The following is a 21,343-nucleotide window of genomic DNA, read 5'->3' as shown; positions in this document are numbered from 1 at the left end:
TAACGAGTCCATTTGGAGCTAAATAAATCATCACACACAAACACACATGCCCAGAGAACCTTTCAAGCAGAAGTCATTTAACCAGACCAATGACAAACTGTCTTGTTCAGCCATAATTTGTTCTCTCTAGTTGATTTGTTTTAAATGTGATGAGATGATAAATTTCACAGAATTAGATTCTCCAGTTCTGTTGAGGGCTCAAGAATTACCTAAGCAACCAGTCAACTCCTCATACACATACAAACACATATCATTCTGCAACCCCTGTTGAATAATGCATGAACATATCAGTAGTGGGTAATGTCTTGTGTAGGATCCAATGCACGCATAGCAGCCCTGAGGATATTCTCTCCCAAATTCTCTCCCACAAATTTGAATCTCTGCTCTCCACATAATCAAAGCATTGAGACGTGGCAATGTCATACTGTAAGAAATGGTAAATCCGATGCCTAAGACAGTGTGTGAAACAAATGGGCTTGCTTGTTTATGGTGAATTAATTTGTTCTTCTCCAAGGGGTTTTCAACATAACTCGTGTTATTTCGATTCCTGGTCTCTCCAAAGCTCTCTGCAGTCCTAGTCCTCAACCCGTTCAGGGTGAGAACGGAAGCACACACACGCCAGAATGCATTCACAGCAACCCCCACACACTGGGAGAGCGCTGCACACCCATCTGCCAATCTGATTGGCTCCAGTGAGACTGTACTGAGAGCTTTCTCTGCAGGGAGAACCTCTTCACACCTCTATCTTCACACACGCCCCAGTCTAACCTCTACTCACAGTCTTTACCATAGGGATGCCAAACTATGGAGCAGACATTGTCTACCCCTTACACAAGAACAAGAAGAAAGAAGCAGTGTAGCAGTTTATATTTGTCTTTTTGTTGTGCATTTGTGCATGATTCAGTGAGTGTGTGTATGTGTGAGAAGAGGTAAGTGTTTAAGGCAGGGTAGCGCTCAGATACGAACAATGCATCTGAAGGTAGGACACACATAACCTCTGGGAAAAGAAAACGTTGAGGTAAGATAAAGAGATGAGAATGGAGAGACCAAGGTAGAAAAGACCCAGATGATTCCAGGGTTTGGCAGCGGACATAAGTGCCTCCATTCCCATGGGTGCTCTCGTTCCTGACATTTCTGACTGAATGGTGTTCTCTGGAAAATAATGAGAGAAGCGGGAAAGAGAGGGAAGGAAGGAGGGAGAGGAGGGGGGAAGAGAGGGAAGGAAGGAAGGAAGGAGAGGAGGGGGGAAGAGAGGGAAGGAAGGAAGGAAAGGAGAGAAGAAGAGAGGGAAGGAAGGAAATGATAAAGAGAGGGAAGGAGAGGGGATAAAAGGAGGAGAAGAGAGGATACGACATGTATACAGGTGCTAGGAAGGATATCAGTAGGTGGTCTAATCTAAAGCAGCTGATCAGTTCATTAGAGCACATACCAACGGAAAGATTTCGCCACAGGACTGGCATGATTGACTTGCATGCATTGCCATTTATCTAGATGCACACACACACTTGCACACACCTACCAGATCTACCTGGGCAATTACAGATGCCAGGTAAGGAGATGTCAGCTCTTGCTGAGAACTGGACACACACATAATGAGGCCTGACTCAGTAAAGCATCTGTTTGTGTATCAGTGTGTGTGTGGGCTAGTGTGTGGGTAGCTGAGGCTGTATAAAGGCCTGTATATTTGTGACAGTTCCTCGCTGACTACAGCTGCCTGCCGATTGGAACAGTGACAGTATAACGAGACAAACAAAGCGCAAATTGATCTCAGTTTGGTGGAGCACTGAAATACGTAGAAGACCACTACACAGAATACAGACTTATACAGACAAACCTATGGAGAAGCCAGAAGATATGTCTCCCCTCATCTGTGGTCAGAAAGAAAGTCTTGATAAGAGGCCAAGATGTCCTTGTCTAACAGCCTGTATCTGACTCTGCCATCAGATCCCTTGTTTCTAGCTCTCAGTAGCACCCAGTCCAGACCATTCATTCTTACAGCACCTCTATCTACTGCCAGCTGAGCTGATACCTGCAGCTAGATCAGGATTCACAGTTAACTGTGTGTGTGTGTGTGTGTGTGTGTGTGTGTGTGTAAGGAGGCCAGCAAGAGGGATGTGTTTCGGGATGCCTTAGGCCTCCAGCAGAGTGTGATTCTCTTCAGTCAGTCTCTAGCAGCTCTGATGTGTCTGTGTGTGTGTGTGTGTGTGTGTGTGTGTGTGTGTGTGTGTGTGTGTATGGCTGTGTGCGTGTGTATGTCTGTGTGCGTGTGTGTGCACGTCATGATTGCGCCATGTTACATCACTGCTGTGTGTTTTTGATGGACACAGACTAACCTTGCTGAGGATTCTCTCAAAGACTTGGGTTTCCTGAAAAGACAGGACTTCACCAGTCAAGGCTGGCCTCCGCTGGTATTAAACATGGACAGACAGCACTATGATACCACCAATCCTCACACTTAAGAGGACTCACAGATAGAACATTCTTTATATGTAATTAGCTTTGCAGTCAGTTCTATCCGCTCTCTTTTAATGTGATGTCTTCATACCATACTCAGAACATGTTGAATGCTATAAAGAATTTCATATGTTTGAGGAATTATGATTTTTTTTACACCCCTAATCATCTAAAAACTCCCGCAGGCAAAATAAATAAAAGCACGAAGGAGCCTAATAAATAATTAATACATGTCAAAAGTGTCACCAGATGGTTCTATATGGCAGAAGGGGTGTGTGTGTGTGTGTGCGTGTATCTGTGCGCATGCAAGTGAGCCCGTCTAAATCCACGCCTGCCTTCGTCTATGTAAGGCCCTCAAAAGTCAGATGAAACGGTGCTAAAATTAACCTAGGCATTGACACTGAGAAGAGCGATAACAAGATACTATTCTTCCTCGTTTCCCTTCCATCCGCTAAGACTGACAGAACCATTACAATACTTCAGCCTTCGCCTGCTGAGGTTATAGTATCTTACCACAAAAAAAAAGTCGACAAGGAATATTAATCAATTTACCTTGCACAGAAAAATAGGAAGCCATACAATACGGTGCTCTAGTAGGCCTATATGGGGATGTGTCAGAGAAAAAAAAGGATGGTGCAAAGGCCTTTTTAAATTTATGAAGATTTAAACTCCTCTCACTAGTCATTGTAAAACACTGTCAACAACAGAACCCATTACAATCTCTAGAGCCAGCCGCATGTGAAAGCCATTATATTCGAGGTAAGATCACACGAGCATGTGACACATTTGAATGGCAACCAATCACTCGTCTTCAATTCCCTGCCACTCGCCACAAAACACCCGGCAACTGTGACACACTCCTCAGTGGCGGTAAATACGTTTGCCAAGCGCATATTTTTGCATCAGTGTACACGCATACTTAAGTTAGCCTCCCCTCACTCACAGCAACATAACTAGGTCTACAGTATATTCCCCAATTTCATATCAATCACATCATAGATTCGTAGATGTCTGGAAAAATGCCTTCGCTCCGCTGGGCCTCAATGTGCTGTCAAACTGAAAACACCAGACTGTATGAAGCTCCGGTTTAAATACTGTATGCTTACTACTTTTGAAATTAATGAAATTAAGGAAGGCTATAATTAAAACTGTAAGCTACAAATTATAAGGTTTCTAAGAACGTTGTTCCCTTCTCGAGGTCATGCTGCCGCTGCCCAGCGGAAGATAAGCCCCACTGACGTTTTGGATTAGACGGGTTTAGCGTTTTAGTTTTAACATCCGAGAAGAATAGTCGATTTTTGTAATTGCTTTAAATATCCTTCGTCATCTCATTCAACGTTGTGAACCATTCTTTTTTTTTTTTTTTACATTTTACTTAAAACATAATCAATTCCGAATGTTACCAAACAGCCCGTTGATTTCAGATTGGCGAATACACATATTTGTTGATGCAAAAAAACGAATTTATGACCGAACTGCCTATTTTGTGCTACCAAATGAAAAAGATTTCCCCAGCTGGGACCTGCTGAATAGATAGAGCACTAGCTGCCACACTGGAAAACAGTGCATATTGCGTAATACTTTTTATATATTATAAAAATATATTAGATATTACCATTGACAATTCTATATTTTTGTTTGCCCCAGTGCTTGCCACTGATTTAAAATATAAAGGCTTATTGTATGAAGTAGGCCTACGCAGCTTGACTGGCAGGTGTCATGGTCTTTCATATCTTCTAAATACCTCTGACATTAGTACAGACAGGATACACACCAAGTGTTTCCCTCTACAGACCTGTAGGGTTTACAGAAACTGAGTCTGACGGAGGTAGATGTAATTGCGCTGAGCTTCACTGTGTTGTTAGCTGTTGATCTCGGCATCTCTTTTGACAGATTGGTGTCAGTTCTGTTCTTCTAAAACAAGGCTGTCTGCCTGCTGCCTGCTGCCTCTTGTGTTTATGCGAAGGAGGAAAACATACCTGTTCAATGAACCAAGATAGAACACTGGCCATTAAACTAATAGAGATTGTACCATTCCAGGCTATCATGGGGTGGGTAATATTCAGCCTAGGTATCATCCATCACATGGAATCTGGGAAGGGAAATCACATTACCATGTCTGGTCTCGACAGGAACCTGGCCATAGGGTATGTTTGGTTTTGGCCCCAGTCAAAGATCAGACTCTCTTCCATCATCTGTTGCTGCTGAGCCAGAAACACACAGGGTGAGCTGAAGGACATGTCTGGGGAGGTTGGAAGAGACGCACAGAGGTGGGTGAGGACTCAGAGGGAGGGAGGGAGGGAGGGAGGGGGCCAGAGGGAGTATGGGCTGGAGGGCTGGGACTGTAGCCACCTCTCTCCTCCACCTGGAGTTGAGGGATACACACGAAGCATATGAGCCATTACTGCATGGACAACAACAGCTACAGGCTGCCGTTGTGTATGCTACAATACCTCTCCTGCCTAATGCAGCTTAATAGAACCCCCCCGGCTAGCTGTTCCACTCAGGACACTACACACACCACTACACACACCTGCCTGCCTGGCTGGCTGGCTGAGACACAGCTCAAGGGCTTCACTGAATGTGTTGGTGTGGGTGTATGGGTGTGTGTTAGTCAGTGCAATGCTTTTTGTAAACGGAAAATTGATTCAGTCTAGATGTACCCAGGCTAAATGGGTTGGCCAAACACAATGACATGGTAGGTATTGTATTCCTTATTTAATACATTTGTATTTTAGAAAAACACTATGGTATGAACAGCTGTTCTTTTGAGGGGAACAATTTAGGAATCTCAAAATAAAACATTTACAATATATCCACGTACCGTACAATATATCTACCTATTATTTGCAAAGACTAGAAATATAAATATATTTGTGAATATAAAAGCATTTTTCCATACAAAGAGATGAAACAGCATTATTTTTCAGACTTAAGTCACACACGCATATACACACATGCACACAAATGTATTCTAGGTGACGACATTCTTAAGGATGTGTGTATCACAAACAGATGTGAAAAATATCTGTAGGTACAGAACATGGACAAAAGTACACTCGATTGGTTGGGGATGTTTTTTCCAATCAAGACTGAAAGAGGGAAGGACAAAACAGACAGCACACCACTCAGGCGGACTGACAAGACACGATAATGCTGAGCACACAGTCCTGTCACATATCGCTTTTCAAACCCTAGGAGACAGAGTCTCAAGAAATTGCACTCATCATTTCACAAGGAGTCCCTGAGATTATAGCAGAGTAATCATAAGGCTATACAACCAAACCCCTATACACACACACAACTAACCAATCAATCATTACCCACATTCTCCTTTACCTTTCAGATAAATCACACACAAACACATGCACTTGGGCCATTTTGGAGCATAACACGTGACTAAAAAGTTTTTCTACCAATGGGGAGTTGAAGTCTAACTGCCCACTGACAGAATCTCTGGATGGCTAGCTGAATGGATGACTGACAGGACATTACCACCAATCAGAATCTTCTAATAATAAATCTGAACAGTGAAAAGATATTCCTCTTCTTGGCAACCCACGGCACCAGTCTCTGTCTGGGAGAGTAAGGAGGTGTGCTGGAGGACGGTGCTATGATATGTAGGCTAGTTTGTAGATGTCGCTTCCCGCCTCGCGGAGAGGAGTGCTGCTTTCCGGGGTGCGGTCAGCGACCGGATCCTGTTGCTATGTGGATCGTTCTGGAAAGCCCAGTTCTGTGGACTGAGAAGGTTCTGGAACCTCTTGCCCGCCTGTCCCTGGTGTCTGTGCTTCAGGGGGCCTTGGTGTCTGGACTTGTTCTGTTGATTCTGGTTCTTTGTCCAAACCCAGGATCTCCACCACTGAGATGTCCTATAACATTTACATATGTTCATTTAGCAAACGACATAATAGTGCAGATAATCAAGAACAAAGCTTGTAAGCCGTTCAGCAGTGGTCAGGTGTCTAAGTCCTGGATGTTGTTCCTGGATCCTCCATACCTCACAGGAGCTGAGCTGCTCATAGAAGACCTCGGCCCTGGCCAAAACCACCTCCAAGTCCAGCTTCATTGCCAGGTCATTGATGTGCTGAACACAAACATACATCATTAAAAAGCTAGTCATATTCTACACTGTACATATAGGGAACAACATACTGTATACCCTGTTAAGACCATCTCCTCCTGATACAAGTCACCAGACCGCTGAAATGAATGAATGAGATTGTGGGAGCGCTCTTACGTTCAGTTCTTGGAACATATGCCACATCACCAAAGTGATGATTAATCATCACTTTTTATCTGGGCTCAACTCAGTATGAAGTCTCACTTTTTCTACAAAATATTCTCTTGTCTCCTTTTTTCCTTCTCTTTCTCACCCATGCTTCCTACCATCATAATCTATCCCTCAATTAGAAGGCCTGAACAATAACCATGGTAACAGCCTACACACACACACTTCTACCTTGAGGATGTCATTGAAGCCATATCCTTCGTTCATGATGGTGTGCTTCTCTGCATCCAGTATGGCACAACACACCAGCAAGTGAAAGTTCTGGCAAGGCAGGCCTGTCCACATGACCTGACACACACAAACACACAATCGTAATTATAATATATATATAATATATATATATATATATATATATATATATATATATATATATATATATATATATATATATTATATATATATACACACACAGTATATTAATTTGTCTGTACATGAGAGAGTGTGTGTGTTTTGTCTTAAGACTCATCAGTCATTATTCCTAACCAAACAGTTTGTCTGTTGCGTCTAGACAAAACCTTGATGCCATGAATCCTACTGGCCATTCCATCAAACAGACAGACAGAAAAAGACAGACAAAGAGCGAGAAAGAGAGAGACGGCCAGACAGAGAAAGAGATGACAGGCGTGTGAAAGAATCTGATTTAAAGTGGCGGTAGCAGTCTAGCAGATGGAGTGGAGGAGCCCTCACCAGGACATCCACACAGACACGTTTGGAGAGCGGAAGTTCATCTGATCTATAGTTCAGATCAGTATTTTCAGGGGCTGCCCATTGGCTGTCTGTCTGTTTCAATGAATGATTACATGATCGATTGCTCGATTGATTGGTTGGACTGTCTGCGGATCAGTCGTTATATAGCGGTGATTGATCGCTAAGCCTGGTCTCACCTCCCAAAGTCGCAGCACGTCCTGGAAGATGAACTCTCTCTTGAAGCGAATCAGCAGCCAGCGGAAACAGAAGTACAGGTACCCAGAGTCCTCTGCCCCTGTCCAATCGTAACACAGGGTGATCAGCATGACAAACTGTCCAATAGGAATACAGACAAAGGCAACAGTAATACTGTGGAGCTAAAGCTTTAGCTAACAGGGACCACAGAGCAACATGGAGGCTGTGTGTAGAAGACTCTCTTTCAACTTAAACTAAGTGTTTAGTGCGTTGAACTCTTAAAAGTTGAGTGAGTTTGTCTCAGAGTTAGAGTTTATCCTGGTCAGAGAAGGTCAATAATTTGAAAAGGGTCATAAATTAAACGACCAATCGGGAGCAAGACAGCTCCACTAACTCTTCCTCCGCCCGTCATCCTCCTCTCTTCCTCTCCTACATCTAACCTTTCCTGCTCAAATTAAAGCCATAAATAACAGCATTTTCATTTACATATTATTGGATTTACTTGTTTATTGTTCTTAGGAAGCTCTCTAAATTCCTGGGCTGTTGTTATTCAGCAAATGCAGATAAGTTTGTCGTGGAGAGCAACGGGCCGGGAGGAAAATTAATCATGAAAAGTAATGACTCTAAACTGCCCAGTAATAAATCACTGTCATCCAATCAGAGGACTGTGTTTGGAGCAGCCTAATTTTGCAGGTCTTATCAGTGTTGCAAGGCAGGGGGTTTGAGAAAGAGCGAGACAAAGAGAGATGCAGATGAACTCCTGACCTGCACCATGGAAACCCTCTCAGGAAACAGACCATAATACTCAGTCCTTCATTAGTGACACTCAGTCACGCAGAGCTCCAATCTTCTCTCACTGTTTTCCACACTTGATGATTCTCTATAACTTATTTTCCTCATCCACCCTCTCTTCAACCCTCTCTCTCTCCCTCTTTCCATCTCCCTGCTCCCAAAGACGGCCATAATTCCTTGGCTGTGTCTAAGGGTTTATCTGCCCCAGCGTTGATAGAGATGGATGTTTGGATGCTAATGCTACAATTCAGATAAATACAGCATCAGTCTTTGAGAATGCTATGCTATCTGAAAGGTGGGAGGCCAAGGTTACGATGTGTGTGTGTGTGTGTGTCTGACTATGCATGTGAAAAAGTCTTTATTTATTAAAAGCTTCTAAGGATAAAAGTGTCTGCCCAACAACTACCATTTAAATGTTCAAGGTCCTTGTAGCAGTTGGAGGAGGACTAATCAAAACAATGAAAGCCTTAACTTGACTAAGTTCTGAGACGCCTGAAGGCTGATTGGGTGACTGGTGTTCCACCTACCCAGGTAGTTCCAGAATGTGGGGTCTAATAACCGTAGCAACGTGCCAAGCTGGCTTAGCTGAGTCTTCATGCCGTGCATTTGCTCTTCAAAGTTGTGGTGCTGACACACACAAACACACACACAAAAACACACACAGTAAAAGTTAAGACCTTGCTCCCCTTCCACTTACCACAACACCATGAAATCACCTCTCTCATCCCTATTTCCAAACAGAGACATGAAGGTCACCTCTCCCTCTCTCATCTCGTCATCTTCGAGGGACCTTCACACGGTTAACCCCTGACACGCACCTCTCTCTTCTCTCCCCTCCCCCTCCTTCTCTCTCCTCAATCCTACAACAGACTGACAGTGTCATCCATCTCCCTCCCTCCCTCCCTCCCTCCCTCCCTCCCTCCCTCCCTCCCTCCCTCCCTCCCTCCCTCCCTCCCTCCCTCCCTCCCTCCCTCCCTCCCTCCCTCCCTCCCTCCCTCCCTCCCTCCCTCCCTCCCTCCCTCCCTCCCTCCCTCCCTCCCTCCCTCCCTCCCTCCCTCCCTCCCTCCCTCCCTCCCTCCCTCACTCACTCACCAGCTGCTGCATGTAGGAGGTGAAGCACCAGAAGGCCTCCACCTCATTCTCCATCACGTAGAGGATAGGGGATAACAGGTCACTCATGCCCTGCACGTACCCTGGTCACACACAGACAACACACAAAGGTTCACAGGAGACAGTACCACCTGTACGTGTGTGAGCGTGTGTCGGAGAAATTAAGAATGTGATGTTTTATACTGAATAATACAGATGTTTAGCATTCTTTGTCAGCAGATAACAGAGCCCCCAAACTAGACTCTAGTCTAACTTATCACCCTGGAAAGGGTGAGCATTTGTTAAAGACTAGAATATGTTGGGGGTTTGTTTGTTTTAATGAGATGCTTTGTGACAAGGACTAAGGTGGAGACGCAAGGTCTGGAGACCATCTTTGCGATCAGACTTTGTCTTCTTGCTGGCAAGCATTAGACCATTGTACTTTCTTTGAATCCGACGACTCTGTGCATTACTTGAGGAATTATCCTAACAGTGTGTGTGTGTGTGTGTGTGTGTGCGCGCGTGTGTGCGTGCGTGTAGTGCGGAGGGGAGATGTGAGGATGAGTAAGTGACAGGTATGCGTGTGTTCGGGTGTGTCTCACATGTGCTGTAGCAGGTCAAAAAGGTGAGTGTGTGAGTTGAATGATCCAGTGAGTGCGTGTGGGGGTCTTACCCAGGTCAAAGTCGTACATGCAGTGGGTCATGAGGATGTCGTGCAGCAGGATGAGGCCTGGGTTCTCCTGGTCCCCCTCGTAGAAACGGTTAGTTCTATCTGTTCTGTTCACATCCTTTTCTGCCCAAAGGAACAACATGCAACAAATGCATGCATTATAGAACATTTATTTGAATAAACATATACATTTAGAAATTATTTGATTATTACTTTATAAGAATAATCTACCTATTTGTATATCTATCCGCCAAGTGTGAATTAGAAACCCTACAAAGTACCCAGTCTTTAGACACAACAGCGTACCACACTAACTAGCTTTGTCCTTAAAGTGCCCCATTGTGCAACCATTACCCTGTTGAACTCCAAAAGCTGTCTAATTAATTGGGAGATCCAGACAAATGGTTCCTGAACCCTTTGCTGTGTGTGTCTCAGGGATAAAGAACAGAGCGTCATCTCTAAATGGACCCAAACAGCTCTTCAATGGTACTGTCTGCTCTGCGGTGCTCCCAGCCCGGCTGGCATCTCCATACCCATTCCACATGACATTTACAGAAAGCCAGTGGTGGGGGGGAGGCGGTCAGGGAGCACATACACCCAGAGACCAGCTCCTCTACAGGGGCTAATGCTCCCTCTGAGTGGGGGGCAAGAGAAAATGTCAGAGCCGACTCAGAGCGAGGCAACTAGAACATTCTTCAAGAGATACAGGTGGGACTGGGAGAGAGTGGGTGGAGAAAACGTGGTGCATTTGAGCCACACTGATCTCAAGGCAGGGGCATAACATGCCCGTGCTGAGTATCTGATACCTGGTTTGTCTGTGGGCAACATCTCAAGTCAGGCCTTTTTTTGGTGTGTGTTATGTACCTATCTGATTTCCATGGTCTCTCAGCCTGGTGTTGCGTCTCTGCTGCTCCTTACTCACTGACCTCCACTGCAGCTTCATCCTAAAGTACTCATCCCTGAGAGAGAGAAGGAGGGAGGGCAGGAAAGAGAGAGAGAGATGACGAGAGATATAGGGTTCAGAAAAGGACAACAGAATCTTTGGAGTAGAACTGTTTGCAATTGTAAAATTCTGCTGCTTGTTAATAGCAGTTGAGTTTGGAGAGAGATGGACAGGGGAGGGAAAAAGACAGATATATAGAGATGGAAAGGGGGTTAGAGAGACATATATCAATAGAGGGAAATGTGTGTGTGTGAGTAATGTAAACCATGTCAGTTGTGCCATGTTGTTGCGTCTTGCTAATGAGTGGCTGTGTGATTTAATGGTAGCAGTAATCCTCCACAGAGGACTGGAACAAGGACATAAACCTCACTGAACAGAGCTGCACCCTGCTATCTCTCTCTTGTGTCTCACACACACACACACACACACACACACACTTTACCCATCTTTTCCTCCCTTTTCTCACACACTCACTTTACTCTTTTCCCTCCCTTCTCTCTCTCCGCCTCAACTCATCCCCCCTCCCCACCTCTCTCTCTCTCTCTCTCTCTCTCTCTAAGAAATGATGAAGTTGAGACCATGATTATTTCCGATGGCTGATGCACTTCCCTCATATTTGCGACCTGCATTCCAGGAGAGCTTTGCATGCATTAAATCATTTTAACAGTGGCAATAAACCTGGCGAGGTACAAACGTTATTAACATTTCATGGTGTTGTAGGTTTGGTGCCGTTGGGAGAAGTTTGCGGGAGGACCAGCCTGTTTGTGTTGGTGTGTGTGTGCGCGAGTGAATGTTCCTCAGTGTGTTGTGTGTGTGTTTACCAATAACAATCACAACAACTTTTCTGGACAAGAGATGGAAGTGTGAGAGAGAGAGAAAGAGGGAGAGAGACAGAGAAAGAGACAGAAAATAAAAGAGAGGTAGATATACAAAAAAAAACAAAGTAACACAGAGACAGAGAGATAGAGAAACAGAGAGACAGAGAGAGAGCTACAGAGAGAGAGAGAGAGAGAGAGACAGAGAGAGAGCTACAGAGAGCTGAGACAGGGCGGAGTGCACAGGGAGCAGCAGGGGAAAGGATCCCTTTATGGGAAAGACAGATGGGCAGGATAGAAACAGCAGCAGCCTCATCACCAGTCCCAGTTAGGGACATGTTTAGCCCCTGGCTCGCTCCTCCTATTGGCTCATCAGTCTTCCTGCACCGCTAGAGAGAGGGACACCGCACTTCTGTGCACAGGTGTCTCTTCTCTGATCCAGCCAGACACACATGCACCATGCACTTTCTAACCAGGATTCTTTGTCTTTAATATTGAGTTGGAAAACTGTGTGCGAGTCTTACGTCTTCCTCCTGGTTAAGCTGGTTCTCTCCTCCAGAGTGCTGTCCCAGGGGAAGTACCCCAGCAGAAATCTCCAACCCTCCTTCCTCATGCCAGGGCTCAGGCCCTGTACACAAACACACACACACACACACACACACAATGTAATACCAGGATCTAGTGGAGGTGTGAACGATATCAAAGGCAGGAAGTGCAGTGTGAAGTGTTCCGGAGGCTTTGCTTCACAGCGGGCTCTGCTGCAAACCTCTGCCCTCCACTATCAGTGTGTTTGGGCAAGCTGTGTTTGCTGGAGGCTGCAGGATACCCAGCATAGCTTGTTGAGAGCCAGGAAAGAAGGAGAGACAGCACCGCTACACGTTTGACCACACAGGCAAACACGCACGCACGCACGCACGGACGCAGCTCTTACCCCTCTGAAGATGGCGTGTTTCAGTTTGTTGACGTCAGTGAGTCGTCCCTGCTGGTCCATGTAGCCGCTCCACTCCTCCTCCGTCACCGGGTCCCTCCTCAGCACCCGGGGCCTGGAACCCAGGTCCACCTGGCACAGCAGCACAGCTGGCATCAACACAGTTACCCCGCATGGGAGCAAACACATACCACCCAGAGGAAGACAGCAGTCCAGAGCATTGGTAACACAGGCAGCCATAAAGCCAACACAAGTCCCATCAGAAAAACATACAGCTATTGTGGTTCACCAGGGATACAATATCTACCCGGCTTTAACATTGTATAGAGTGCTTGGAAACCATGCAGGGATATACGAGACATGATGCTGTCACAGACTATAGGAGATAATTGAAGTTCAGCTTTCCACAAGGCTGCTCGCACCAGACATGGGGAGTGGATGGAATAGGGAGAAACATCAATAGCAATGCATGGTGCAGCATGAATACATGTCAAGGAGCTAGGCCAAACTTGCAATGTGTGCGAGTGTGTGTTTGTGAGAGATGTTTAAGGTCTATGTAAAGATCATAATCTCACTCTGGGCAACCACATCGGTTTAAAAAAGCAATGTACAGCAATTACATGTTGTAGATTAAAAGGTTTGTGTGTGTTAGAGATCCAAACAGGAAACTAGTGAAAGGCTAAGCTGGAAGTGAGAAGGTGCAGTAGACTGGCAACCAACATGAGCACAGTATGAGTATCGTGTTGAATACCAGCATGGGATCCTGTGTGTTTGTGAGTGTGTGCTTGTGATTGTGTGTGTGTAAATGTGTTACCCTGGGAGATTCGTTTCCATGGGGACTGGGCCTGATAAGGGAGAGAACCGGGGACTAAAGAGGACTCAATAATTCATGAGGAGAGTGATAAGTACTGACGCCAACCCAGGGCACACTGCAGGAGTAGCAACACACGCGCCAAAATAACAAGCGTAGCCTAGATTTTTTTTAACTTTCTGCACACAATAGTACACGTTTCCATTCATGGATGTTGTCCACGAACCAGAACCTAGAGAGCTCTCACAATCAGTATTCTGCAACCAGGATTCCAACTTGTTTTTAACAGACCATTATAAAGTCTGGTAACATCTTTTTAAGCTAATTCATAGAGGTCTCTGTAAAGGTAAAGTAGGATATTTGCAATATTGATCTCATTTCTAGCTCTCCTTTTTAATGATTTCCACCCGGTAATAAAGTTGTGAGCCAAGAGGTTAATGCAATCGAAATCAAATTACAGATCTGGTGCCCTGCGTCGCACTTGAGCTGTGAGAGCGGTACAAGCAGTGATTCTCAACTCCTCATGGTTCTTTCACAGCTACCTTCAAGGCTGTTTTTGTGTGTGTGTGTGTGTGTGTGTGTGTGTGTGTAGGTGTGTACTGAGTGAGTAGTCTATGTTTAGTCAAGTTGTTGCTCACACATCATCACATCACACATATCACAACTGTGGCCATTTTCTCGCTCCCTGTCAAGGTTACCAAGGCAACGCTCAGTGCCAGGGGTCAACTCCAATTAACAAAAACAATTCACCCAAAGGAATTCTTTGAGTGGCCATAAAATCCACTCCACGATACAGTTCTGCTCCAACCTGTATTGTGTATTTTCTGGGCAAAGCCAAACTAACCCTGGTGATGACCTCGAAGCCTGGCTCTTCCTGTTGGTTAAAGTCCAGAGCTGGGAGGTGATCACTCAGCAGGTCTGATGACCCTCTGGCAGGCCCCTGCTGCAGCTCTGCATCGAGGCCCTGGAATAGTTCCTCAGCAGGCCCTTCGTGGAGCTCCATGTCTGGGCCTTTGAAGGCATCAAAGAGGTAGTGGGTGACTTTGGAAAGGCCTCCCATTGTTGCAGTTATTGGGTCGTCTTTAAATTTCTGTAAAGCACACAAGGTGAGAGGGATGAATGGCTGGAATAGTATTATTGGTGAGATGAAAATAAGACACATCAAGAAGGAAAACAGAAGTTCTGGTCATGAACCATCATGGTAGCAAACACACAGCAGACCCAGTCTTGGTCTGTTTTCATGGTTCAGTCTTGGTCTATAAGTCTTGGTCTGTTGTTCTCCCAGCCTGCTCTGCCACGCTGTGAGGAAGGCCTCCATGAGCCTGTGTTTCTTCACCATACTGTCACATAATCAGGTGTGAAATGCCCACATGGTGGGAACGTGCCCAGCGCACTGGCACGCACTGTAGCCTGCTGCTTTAGAGATGTCTTATCCTGACGTAGGCAACGCTGGCTCAAATAATAAGTCACGGCAGTGCAGGCTTCTGAATACTTCTGCCAGGCGTTGACACCGTGCTAATATGAAAGCACAGAAGGTGGGATGTGTGGATTTTATCTGACAGTCCGAAAAAAAGACTTTTCAAGAATTTAATGGTAGACAACATTACAAACACAGCACCATCGTTCCTGTCCTCAGGGCAGCCATCTTAACAAATGCACACAGTCAGGCCTAACTCCTGATATGAACTGAGCCTCGACATCCACACACCCTAGCTTCCAAGACCCCCTCGTTTTTTACCCCCGTACTACAACAGACCCATAAAATCAAAGCCGTTACACAAAGAGCCAATCTATTTCCTCCTCGCTTTGGTTAACAGGAAGTCTGACGCGCTCATTCATCTCTGCAATTGGATTTCTGAAGTCGCATTAGAAAACAATATTCCAACGGCGCTGACCTCGGCGGAGGGAAGGCCACCCGGCGTTATTATCCAGTCAGGCCTCATTAACCTCTCCACAGATCCACGGCTACGCTAAACGCCAGTGTAATAGCCTAGCCTTGTCTACAGTAGCATGCTAGCTTAGCACTCGTCTCCTCCACACGTTGCCCTAATGAGAGGCTAGGGTGAGGTAAACTTTTAGCGCTTAAAAAGCTCATGTGTACAGCAACAATGCTAACAATGTTCGATAGTCAGATCAAAATAACGTGGAGGCTATTATCGTGCCCAGAATGCATTGGGGACGCTATTAGGAAAGTGTGGGTTTATTTATGCAGGAATTAGTTAGTAATAGAGAGTTGGCTTACAGCTCGTTGGACTCGTAAAGCTTTTATACTTACAAAGTCAAATGTCTCAGACGGACAACAAATGAATGGTGAAATATTGATGTCTCAGTGTGCCATGAGCGCGGTACTACACACAAAAATGACACCCGCAACCATATCCACACATATTCAGACACACACGCGTGCACCCCCCCCCCCCCCCCAAATAAACCTACACAGCCCAGTCATATACTGTGTTGATGGGATACACTCCCCCTGCCTTCCCTGCCCAGACACTGCGAGGCCTTCAGGGAGACCTCATAAAAACCCAGCAACAGAATTTGCTCTCATTAACAAACTCATTACAGACAACACAGGAGCCCCTAGCACACTGAGAAATGGCAGAGGATGTTTATGGAGTCAGCACAAAGGTCCAGTGTGTGTGTGTGTGAGTGTGTGTCTTTTACAGTCTGATACGTGCACCGTCCACTGTGCGTGTCCATGCAGTGTGCATGCTTGTGTTGCAGAGCAGACCTGGAGGAGTCCCAAAGTGGCGTCGTCCAGCAGGTTCTCAAAGGACTGGGCCATAGCAGCTCCATGGGACTTGACCTGGAGACGAGACGCATCACTGGGACACCTGGGGGGGGGGGGGGGGGGGGGCGGGGGGGAGCAGAGAAAGAGAGAAAGACAGAGAGAGAAGAAGGCAGTGTGTGAAATGACGTGAGATGGAGACAGACACAAGAATGAAGAGGGTGAGAGATTGGAGAAAAAACAGATAGGAAGACACATTCTTACAGATTTGACCCGTGCAGTGTACCGTTTGTGCAGCAACACCAAGGTACTGCAGATGAATGCAGCATTCAATAGAGCAATCCCACAAACAAAACTCACAAACCACCCCCGTTCCACAGCTGTCAAACTTTGTGGTTCTGGGATTTCCCCCACCAGTGTCTACACATACAAACCAGCTCATCTCCGAACTAGCACCTAATCTGGAACGTTCCACCAAAGGGGGCCTGTGAGGTGCACGGCCACACTGAAACACTCTGATAATTGGTCATGCAGCCATATGGTGCATAATGTAGCATATCCTCCTCGCTATCCTTCGCTGCTACAGCCCAGGCCTGTGTTGTGACAGGTGTTGGCTGAGGCACTCTGAGCTGCGTTCACAGGCAGTGGAGGTCAGAGGAGTTAACTATGTGTTGTTAGTGTTTGTGATCCGCTAACTGCTGCCCAGTGTTTGTGAGTAAGACTAGCCCCCTCCAGTACCCAGCCGGGCATGAATTATTGAGGAGGAAAAATCAATTTTGGCCTGGAAATTGAATTGGGCTCTGGGGCTCCAAAGAAAGAGACTGGAACAGATAAAACACAGAAGGACAGCAGGGCATGGTAAAGATACAGCATCTTCTCATTCACAAAGATGGAGTAATCCACCCAGCCTTGGCTGTTGTTCTCCAGAGACAGGAAAAAAAGAGAGATAGGGAGAGCGTTCAGGTAAGATCACATTACAGAGACTGGGGGGGGGGGGGGGGGGGTTGTAAGGAGGATAGAGGGGACTGTACCCCAACTAGTGGTACTGGTGTCTGCACAATGAGGTAGCGTAGGATTTGGTCAAACACTGTCAGCCTGGACTGGAATATAGATCTTTTCCACTTCAGTAACACTGGGTAGGTGTAATTAAAGTTCTAACATATCTTAAAGTAAGTTCAAACAGAGACTGCCATGCAAAGTTAATTAACCTTGTTTGAATAGACTTCTAGCCTCCCATCTTATACCAACAAAGCAGTTGTTCTGGGGCAGCAGCTTATTATTGAACCTCTGACTGCTATAATATGCAGCTGTATGAGCAATTTTAATATTCCTATCTTGCTCCAAATGAACTTCTCTCCATTCTTAGGGGTTTCAAATGGAGTCAAGCTGAACATGACTGAACATAAGCCCCTAGTTCCATGCTAGAAAGAGGAAAAGAAAAGAGAGAAGGATGGAGTGAAAAAGGAACTATCTACTGTACATCTATCACCTATAGATCACATAATCCATATACCATGGTCATAACTGGTATTTAAGTAAATGTTAATTGCAGGGGAAGGGGTCTTTAATGGGTTATAATCAGCCAATAAAAATGCATGGTTAGGATGGACGGTGTGCTTGGGACCAACTCATTATTCTAAATGAGTGACATCCAAGTCACATATGGCTGTCAGCCAGCCTGCAAAATCGTTGGGCAGAGTCAGCTAAAGCCAGCCGGCGAGTCAGTCAGTCAACCGAACAGAGAAACATTTGAGGTTAGAGGCTACTAACCAGCCAGGCAGCCAGCCAGGTATAAGTCACTACAATGGTCAGAGATAAGGGTAAATAGACCAATGTGTTTAGCTGTCTCCCTATCTCTCTCTCTACCTACGTCTCTCTCTCTCTCTCTCTCTCTCTCTCTCTCTCTCTCTCTCCACATTTCTCTTTCTTAGTCACCTTATTTTTCTTCTCCCTCCTTCCATTCCTGGCTTTCTCGCTATACATCAACCATGAGTCCAGTCCATCATTTTCACCACCACATTCATATACTGGCAGGGACACACTGCGTGTATGACTGGGAGAAATGAAACATTAGCATAGAAATGGCCTTAAATCATGAGTGAAGCCTGAGGAGAAAGGAGCAGGTCATTAATAACCGCGTCACATCACCAGGTGGCATATCCTTAAAGAAGAACCTGATGGCAAGCCCTGCCTTGGATCCTTCCGCTGTCTGACAGGCTGGCATGCTGCTATTATGACAGGCTGGCATGCTGCTATTACCAGAGGAGGGAGACAGCTGGTCAGGATCCACGGAGAGAGAAAAATGGGGGCAAGGAGGCCAAGGTAAAGAGATATGGGTGTGAGTGTGTGGAGGGGAGAGTTCATGAATAGGTGTGTGTCTGGGTAAACCAGGGGGAGGGTTGAAAAGGCCTATAGGGCCTAGAGATGAGTAGGATAGTGGTCCACACAGGCTTTCTTGCTTTGTTTATCTTTGGTTGCCATTCTGTGAACATAGTAGGAAAGTGGGAAAAAAAAGTATCCTGTTCTATAGGATTCCACAAAGCAAGACTACAGAATTTCCTGCGGTCCTATAGCTCCATCTGCTGGTGGATGTTTGAACTGCTACAAAGATTGTCCACATTGGGGCAAGGTTAGGTAAAAAAGCATTGCCTTCCTATTCTGAGGCACAACTGAGTATTGTACATATACATACGGAATGAGTGCTACATATCTCCTCAGGGTATCCAGGAAGGCCTGGCATCCTCCTTGGTGAAAGTGGAGGGTATGAGTCTGGGAACTGTGGTTCTTCAGGGCTGTTTTGTTGTAGTCCTTCAGGGTGAGTTCAAGGTAGGACCAGCCCTCTTCTTTTACTCTGATAGAGTCCAGGACACTCAGACTAAAACAAAAAGCCTGCTTGGGCACACCTGGAGGGGAGTAAGACAGAGAAAGGTGGGGAACACACACATACACAAAAATGAAACACGGAGCTTGCATTATGATACATCTGATTTGGGACACCTGGATTGTAAATGAGGAAGACAAAAAACAAGGGGTGGGCATGCACACACAAACACACACATACACAGAAAAGGACTGCAAGGAATTGGTATTGTACAGTTTCATATGTTGCCAATGTTAAACATCTGTTTGAAGGGAGGGATGAACACAGCCGTGTTAAGGAAAACTGGAACTGGACTTGATTTATCTTCTCTAGTCTCAAAATGAATCCGTGCAACTACCCTGTCTATAGAGCAATGGAGGGAAACTGAGAAGGGAGCTAACAGAGAGAGAGAAGGAGAGAGAGAGAGAGAGAGAGAGAGAGAGAGAGAGAGAGAGAGAGAGAGAGAGAGAGAGAGAGGGGTAGAGAGAAAGAGAGAATTGAGAGGGGAATGTTGCCCTTTTCACCTTGTTTGTCTTGCTAGGACTTATTTGGAATTCAGAGCAGCCAGGATGTTGGACTGGAACAAGTTAGTCTACTGATTACAGAACACATAAAGGGAGGGGGGAAATGGGATGGATAGACGACTGTAAAAACGACCAAGGAAGTGCCAACCTGTTTCAGTGCTGTAGGGCTCTGGGCTCTTCCTATAGTGGACAGCATTGAGCAGATCCCACTCTGCCTCACAGCTCAGCTGAGTCTCAAGCTTCCTGCTGGAGGGGGTACAGTCTTCCTCTGGATTTAACTCCACCACCACTTCCCCACTCTAGAGAAGGGACAGATTTACAGGTATCTTAACTTCAACTACCAGTGTGCCATTATGGATGTAACTGTGTGACTTTTGTCATTTGAACCTATCAACTGCATTAAGACTGTAAAGTGTATTTCCTAGGCTTGGATGTGGATTGATGTTATACAAGTGAATGTGTTGCCTCCCCCCTCTTACTTTATCAATGACTTGCAGACACCCAGATGTAAGGGAGTCCTGTCCATCGATTATCTCCGGGTCCGTGTGCATAAACACGCCTTCCTTTTCAAAAACCACCTGCGGAGGGTAACGTTAATGAACACAAAGCAATTTTGAGGAAAGGAAGTAGAACTCTAACCATTCCCGATTGAGAACAATGGGGGGTGAGGGTGTGAATCACAGTCAAATATGCCAGGTTAGCTATATAGCAAATAGTATTTGCTATTACTATTTGCTATTGAGTAGGTAACTATGATCTGTATGGGCACAATACCTGGCCAAGCTAGCAAACATACTGTACTGTTAGGCTTTAGCGACACTTCCTTGACCAGTCTAAATTGTATGCAACAGCTTTAACTGGCATTTAGCTACAATTGACGAACAATCGCAGGATCACAACACGCTCCCATGAAGTTTGGCCACCGTCTCACTTTTCTAAACTATGGGGTTGACTAGCGTATGTTGAAAAAGTATTTTCAAAGTTTACCGACCTTAAAGTTCGCTGAAGTCGCCATGTCACCTGATGTCGAATTTGTGTTTACAATGACGCGCACTGAACATCCCACCACGTGACACATGGTCATGTTTTGTTAAAGTTTTTTTGTAAAGGGATCGCCCCCACCATTGATCTTAGTACTAGACAGTTTTGTATTTTACCGATAGAGATCGGTCACAAGTATACGTTCCGAATTGATTCGGTATGATTTATTATTTTGACTAACCGTTTCAGAAATAGCAGCTATTTACTTATTAGAAATCAATGTTTCCTTCATGGTTTCAAAGCAGGTGAATGTACGTACAGCACCTCGTTGCCACTTCATGGCAGAGGAAAGCTGGAATTGTTCAATTTACAGACAAGTCATGAACCAGGAAACAATCTTTGTTTTGACTAGGAATCCATTAGGAGGTGAGAGATGACTGCGGTTTGTTTCTCCAGGGGGACCGTGGGAGGCTCTGGCGGTCTGATGTATAACTCTCTAAAGCGTTCAGCCTCACTGGACACAATCTGTTCTCAATTCTCACAAGTAGAAAGTGCTAAAAGCCTAAATAAGTGGT

General features: G+C 45.5%; 1 protein-coding gene across 2 annotated transcripts; it reads right to left on the bottom strand.

Annotated features, from left to right (window-relative positions):
• Positions 1-5,157: 5,157 nt before the first annotated feature.
• On the bottom strand, positions 5,158-20,854 carry LOC146276445 (TBC1 domain family member 15-like). 2 transcript variants are annotated; one of them, XM_084701718.1, is made up of 16 exons: positions 20,779-20,854; positions 20,267-20,365; positions 19,936-20,086; positions 19,096-19,306; positions 16,407-16,509; positions 14,517-14,762; positions 12,865-12,993; positions 12,458-12,561; positions 11,040-11,134; positions 10,179-10,298; positions 9,509-9,609; positions 8,944-9,043; positions 7,627-7,724; positions 6,914-7,030; positions 6,452-6,538; positions 5,158-6,323 (listed from the first exon to the last, which is right to left on the bottom strand). In XM_084701718.1, the coding sequence occupies exons 1-16, from the start codon at positions 20,800-20,802 to the stop codon at positions 6,159-6,161; spliced, it is 1,950 nt and encodes a 649-aa protein (XP_084557844.1). In that variant the 5' UTR covers positions 20,803-20,854; the 3' UTR covers positions 5,158-6,158. The 2 variants fall into 2 exon arrangements, with proteins under 2 accessions (XP_084557844.1, XP_084557845.1); XM_084701719.1 differs by lacking the exons at positions 19,936-20,086; positions 20,267-20,365; positions 20,779-20,854 and adding an exon at positions 18,339-18,456 and having other exon boundaries at positions 19,096-19,234.
• Positions 20,855-21,343: the final 489 nt, after the last annotated feature.

The sequence above is a fragment of the Hypomesus nipponensis genome, chromosome 7 (assembly GCF_054491055.1).
Source record: "Hypomesus nipponensis isolate SF chromosome 7, ASM5449105v1, whole genome shotgun sequence".
In the NCBI taxonomy this organism is placed as follows: Eukaryota; Metazoa; Chordata; class Actinopteri; order Osmeriformes; family Osmeridae; genus Hypomesus; species Hypomesus nipponensis.
The sequence above is the reverse complement of the archived record's forward strand: the minus strand, read 5'-3'. Positions and strand labels throughout refer to the sequence as shown.

Bases quoted from the DNA above. Each gene is read 5' to 3' on its own strand.
- LOC146276445 (XM_084701718.1), bottom strand. From the start codon at position 20,802: ATGGCGACTTCAGCGAACTTTAAG. The intron at 20,366-20,778 runs GTCGGTAAACTT...TACCCTCCGCAG, and splicing joins CGACTTCAGCGAACTTTAAG to GTGGTTTTTGAAAAGGAAGG. The intron at 10,299-11,039 runs GTACATAACACA...TCCTTTGGGCAG, and splicing joins AGACCATGGAAATCAGATAG to AAAAGGATGTGAACAGAACA.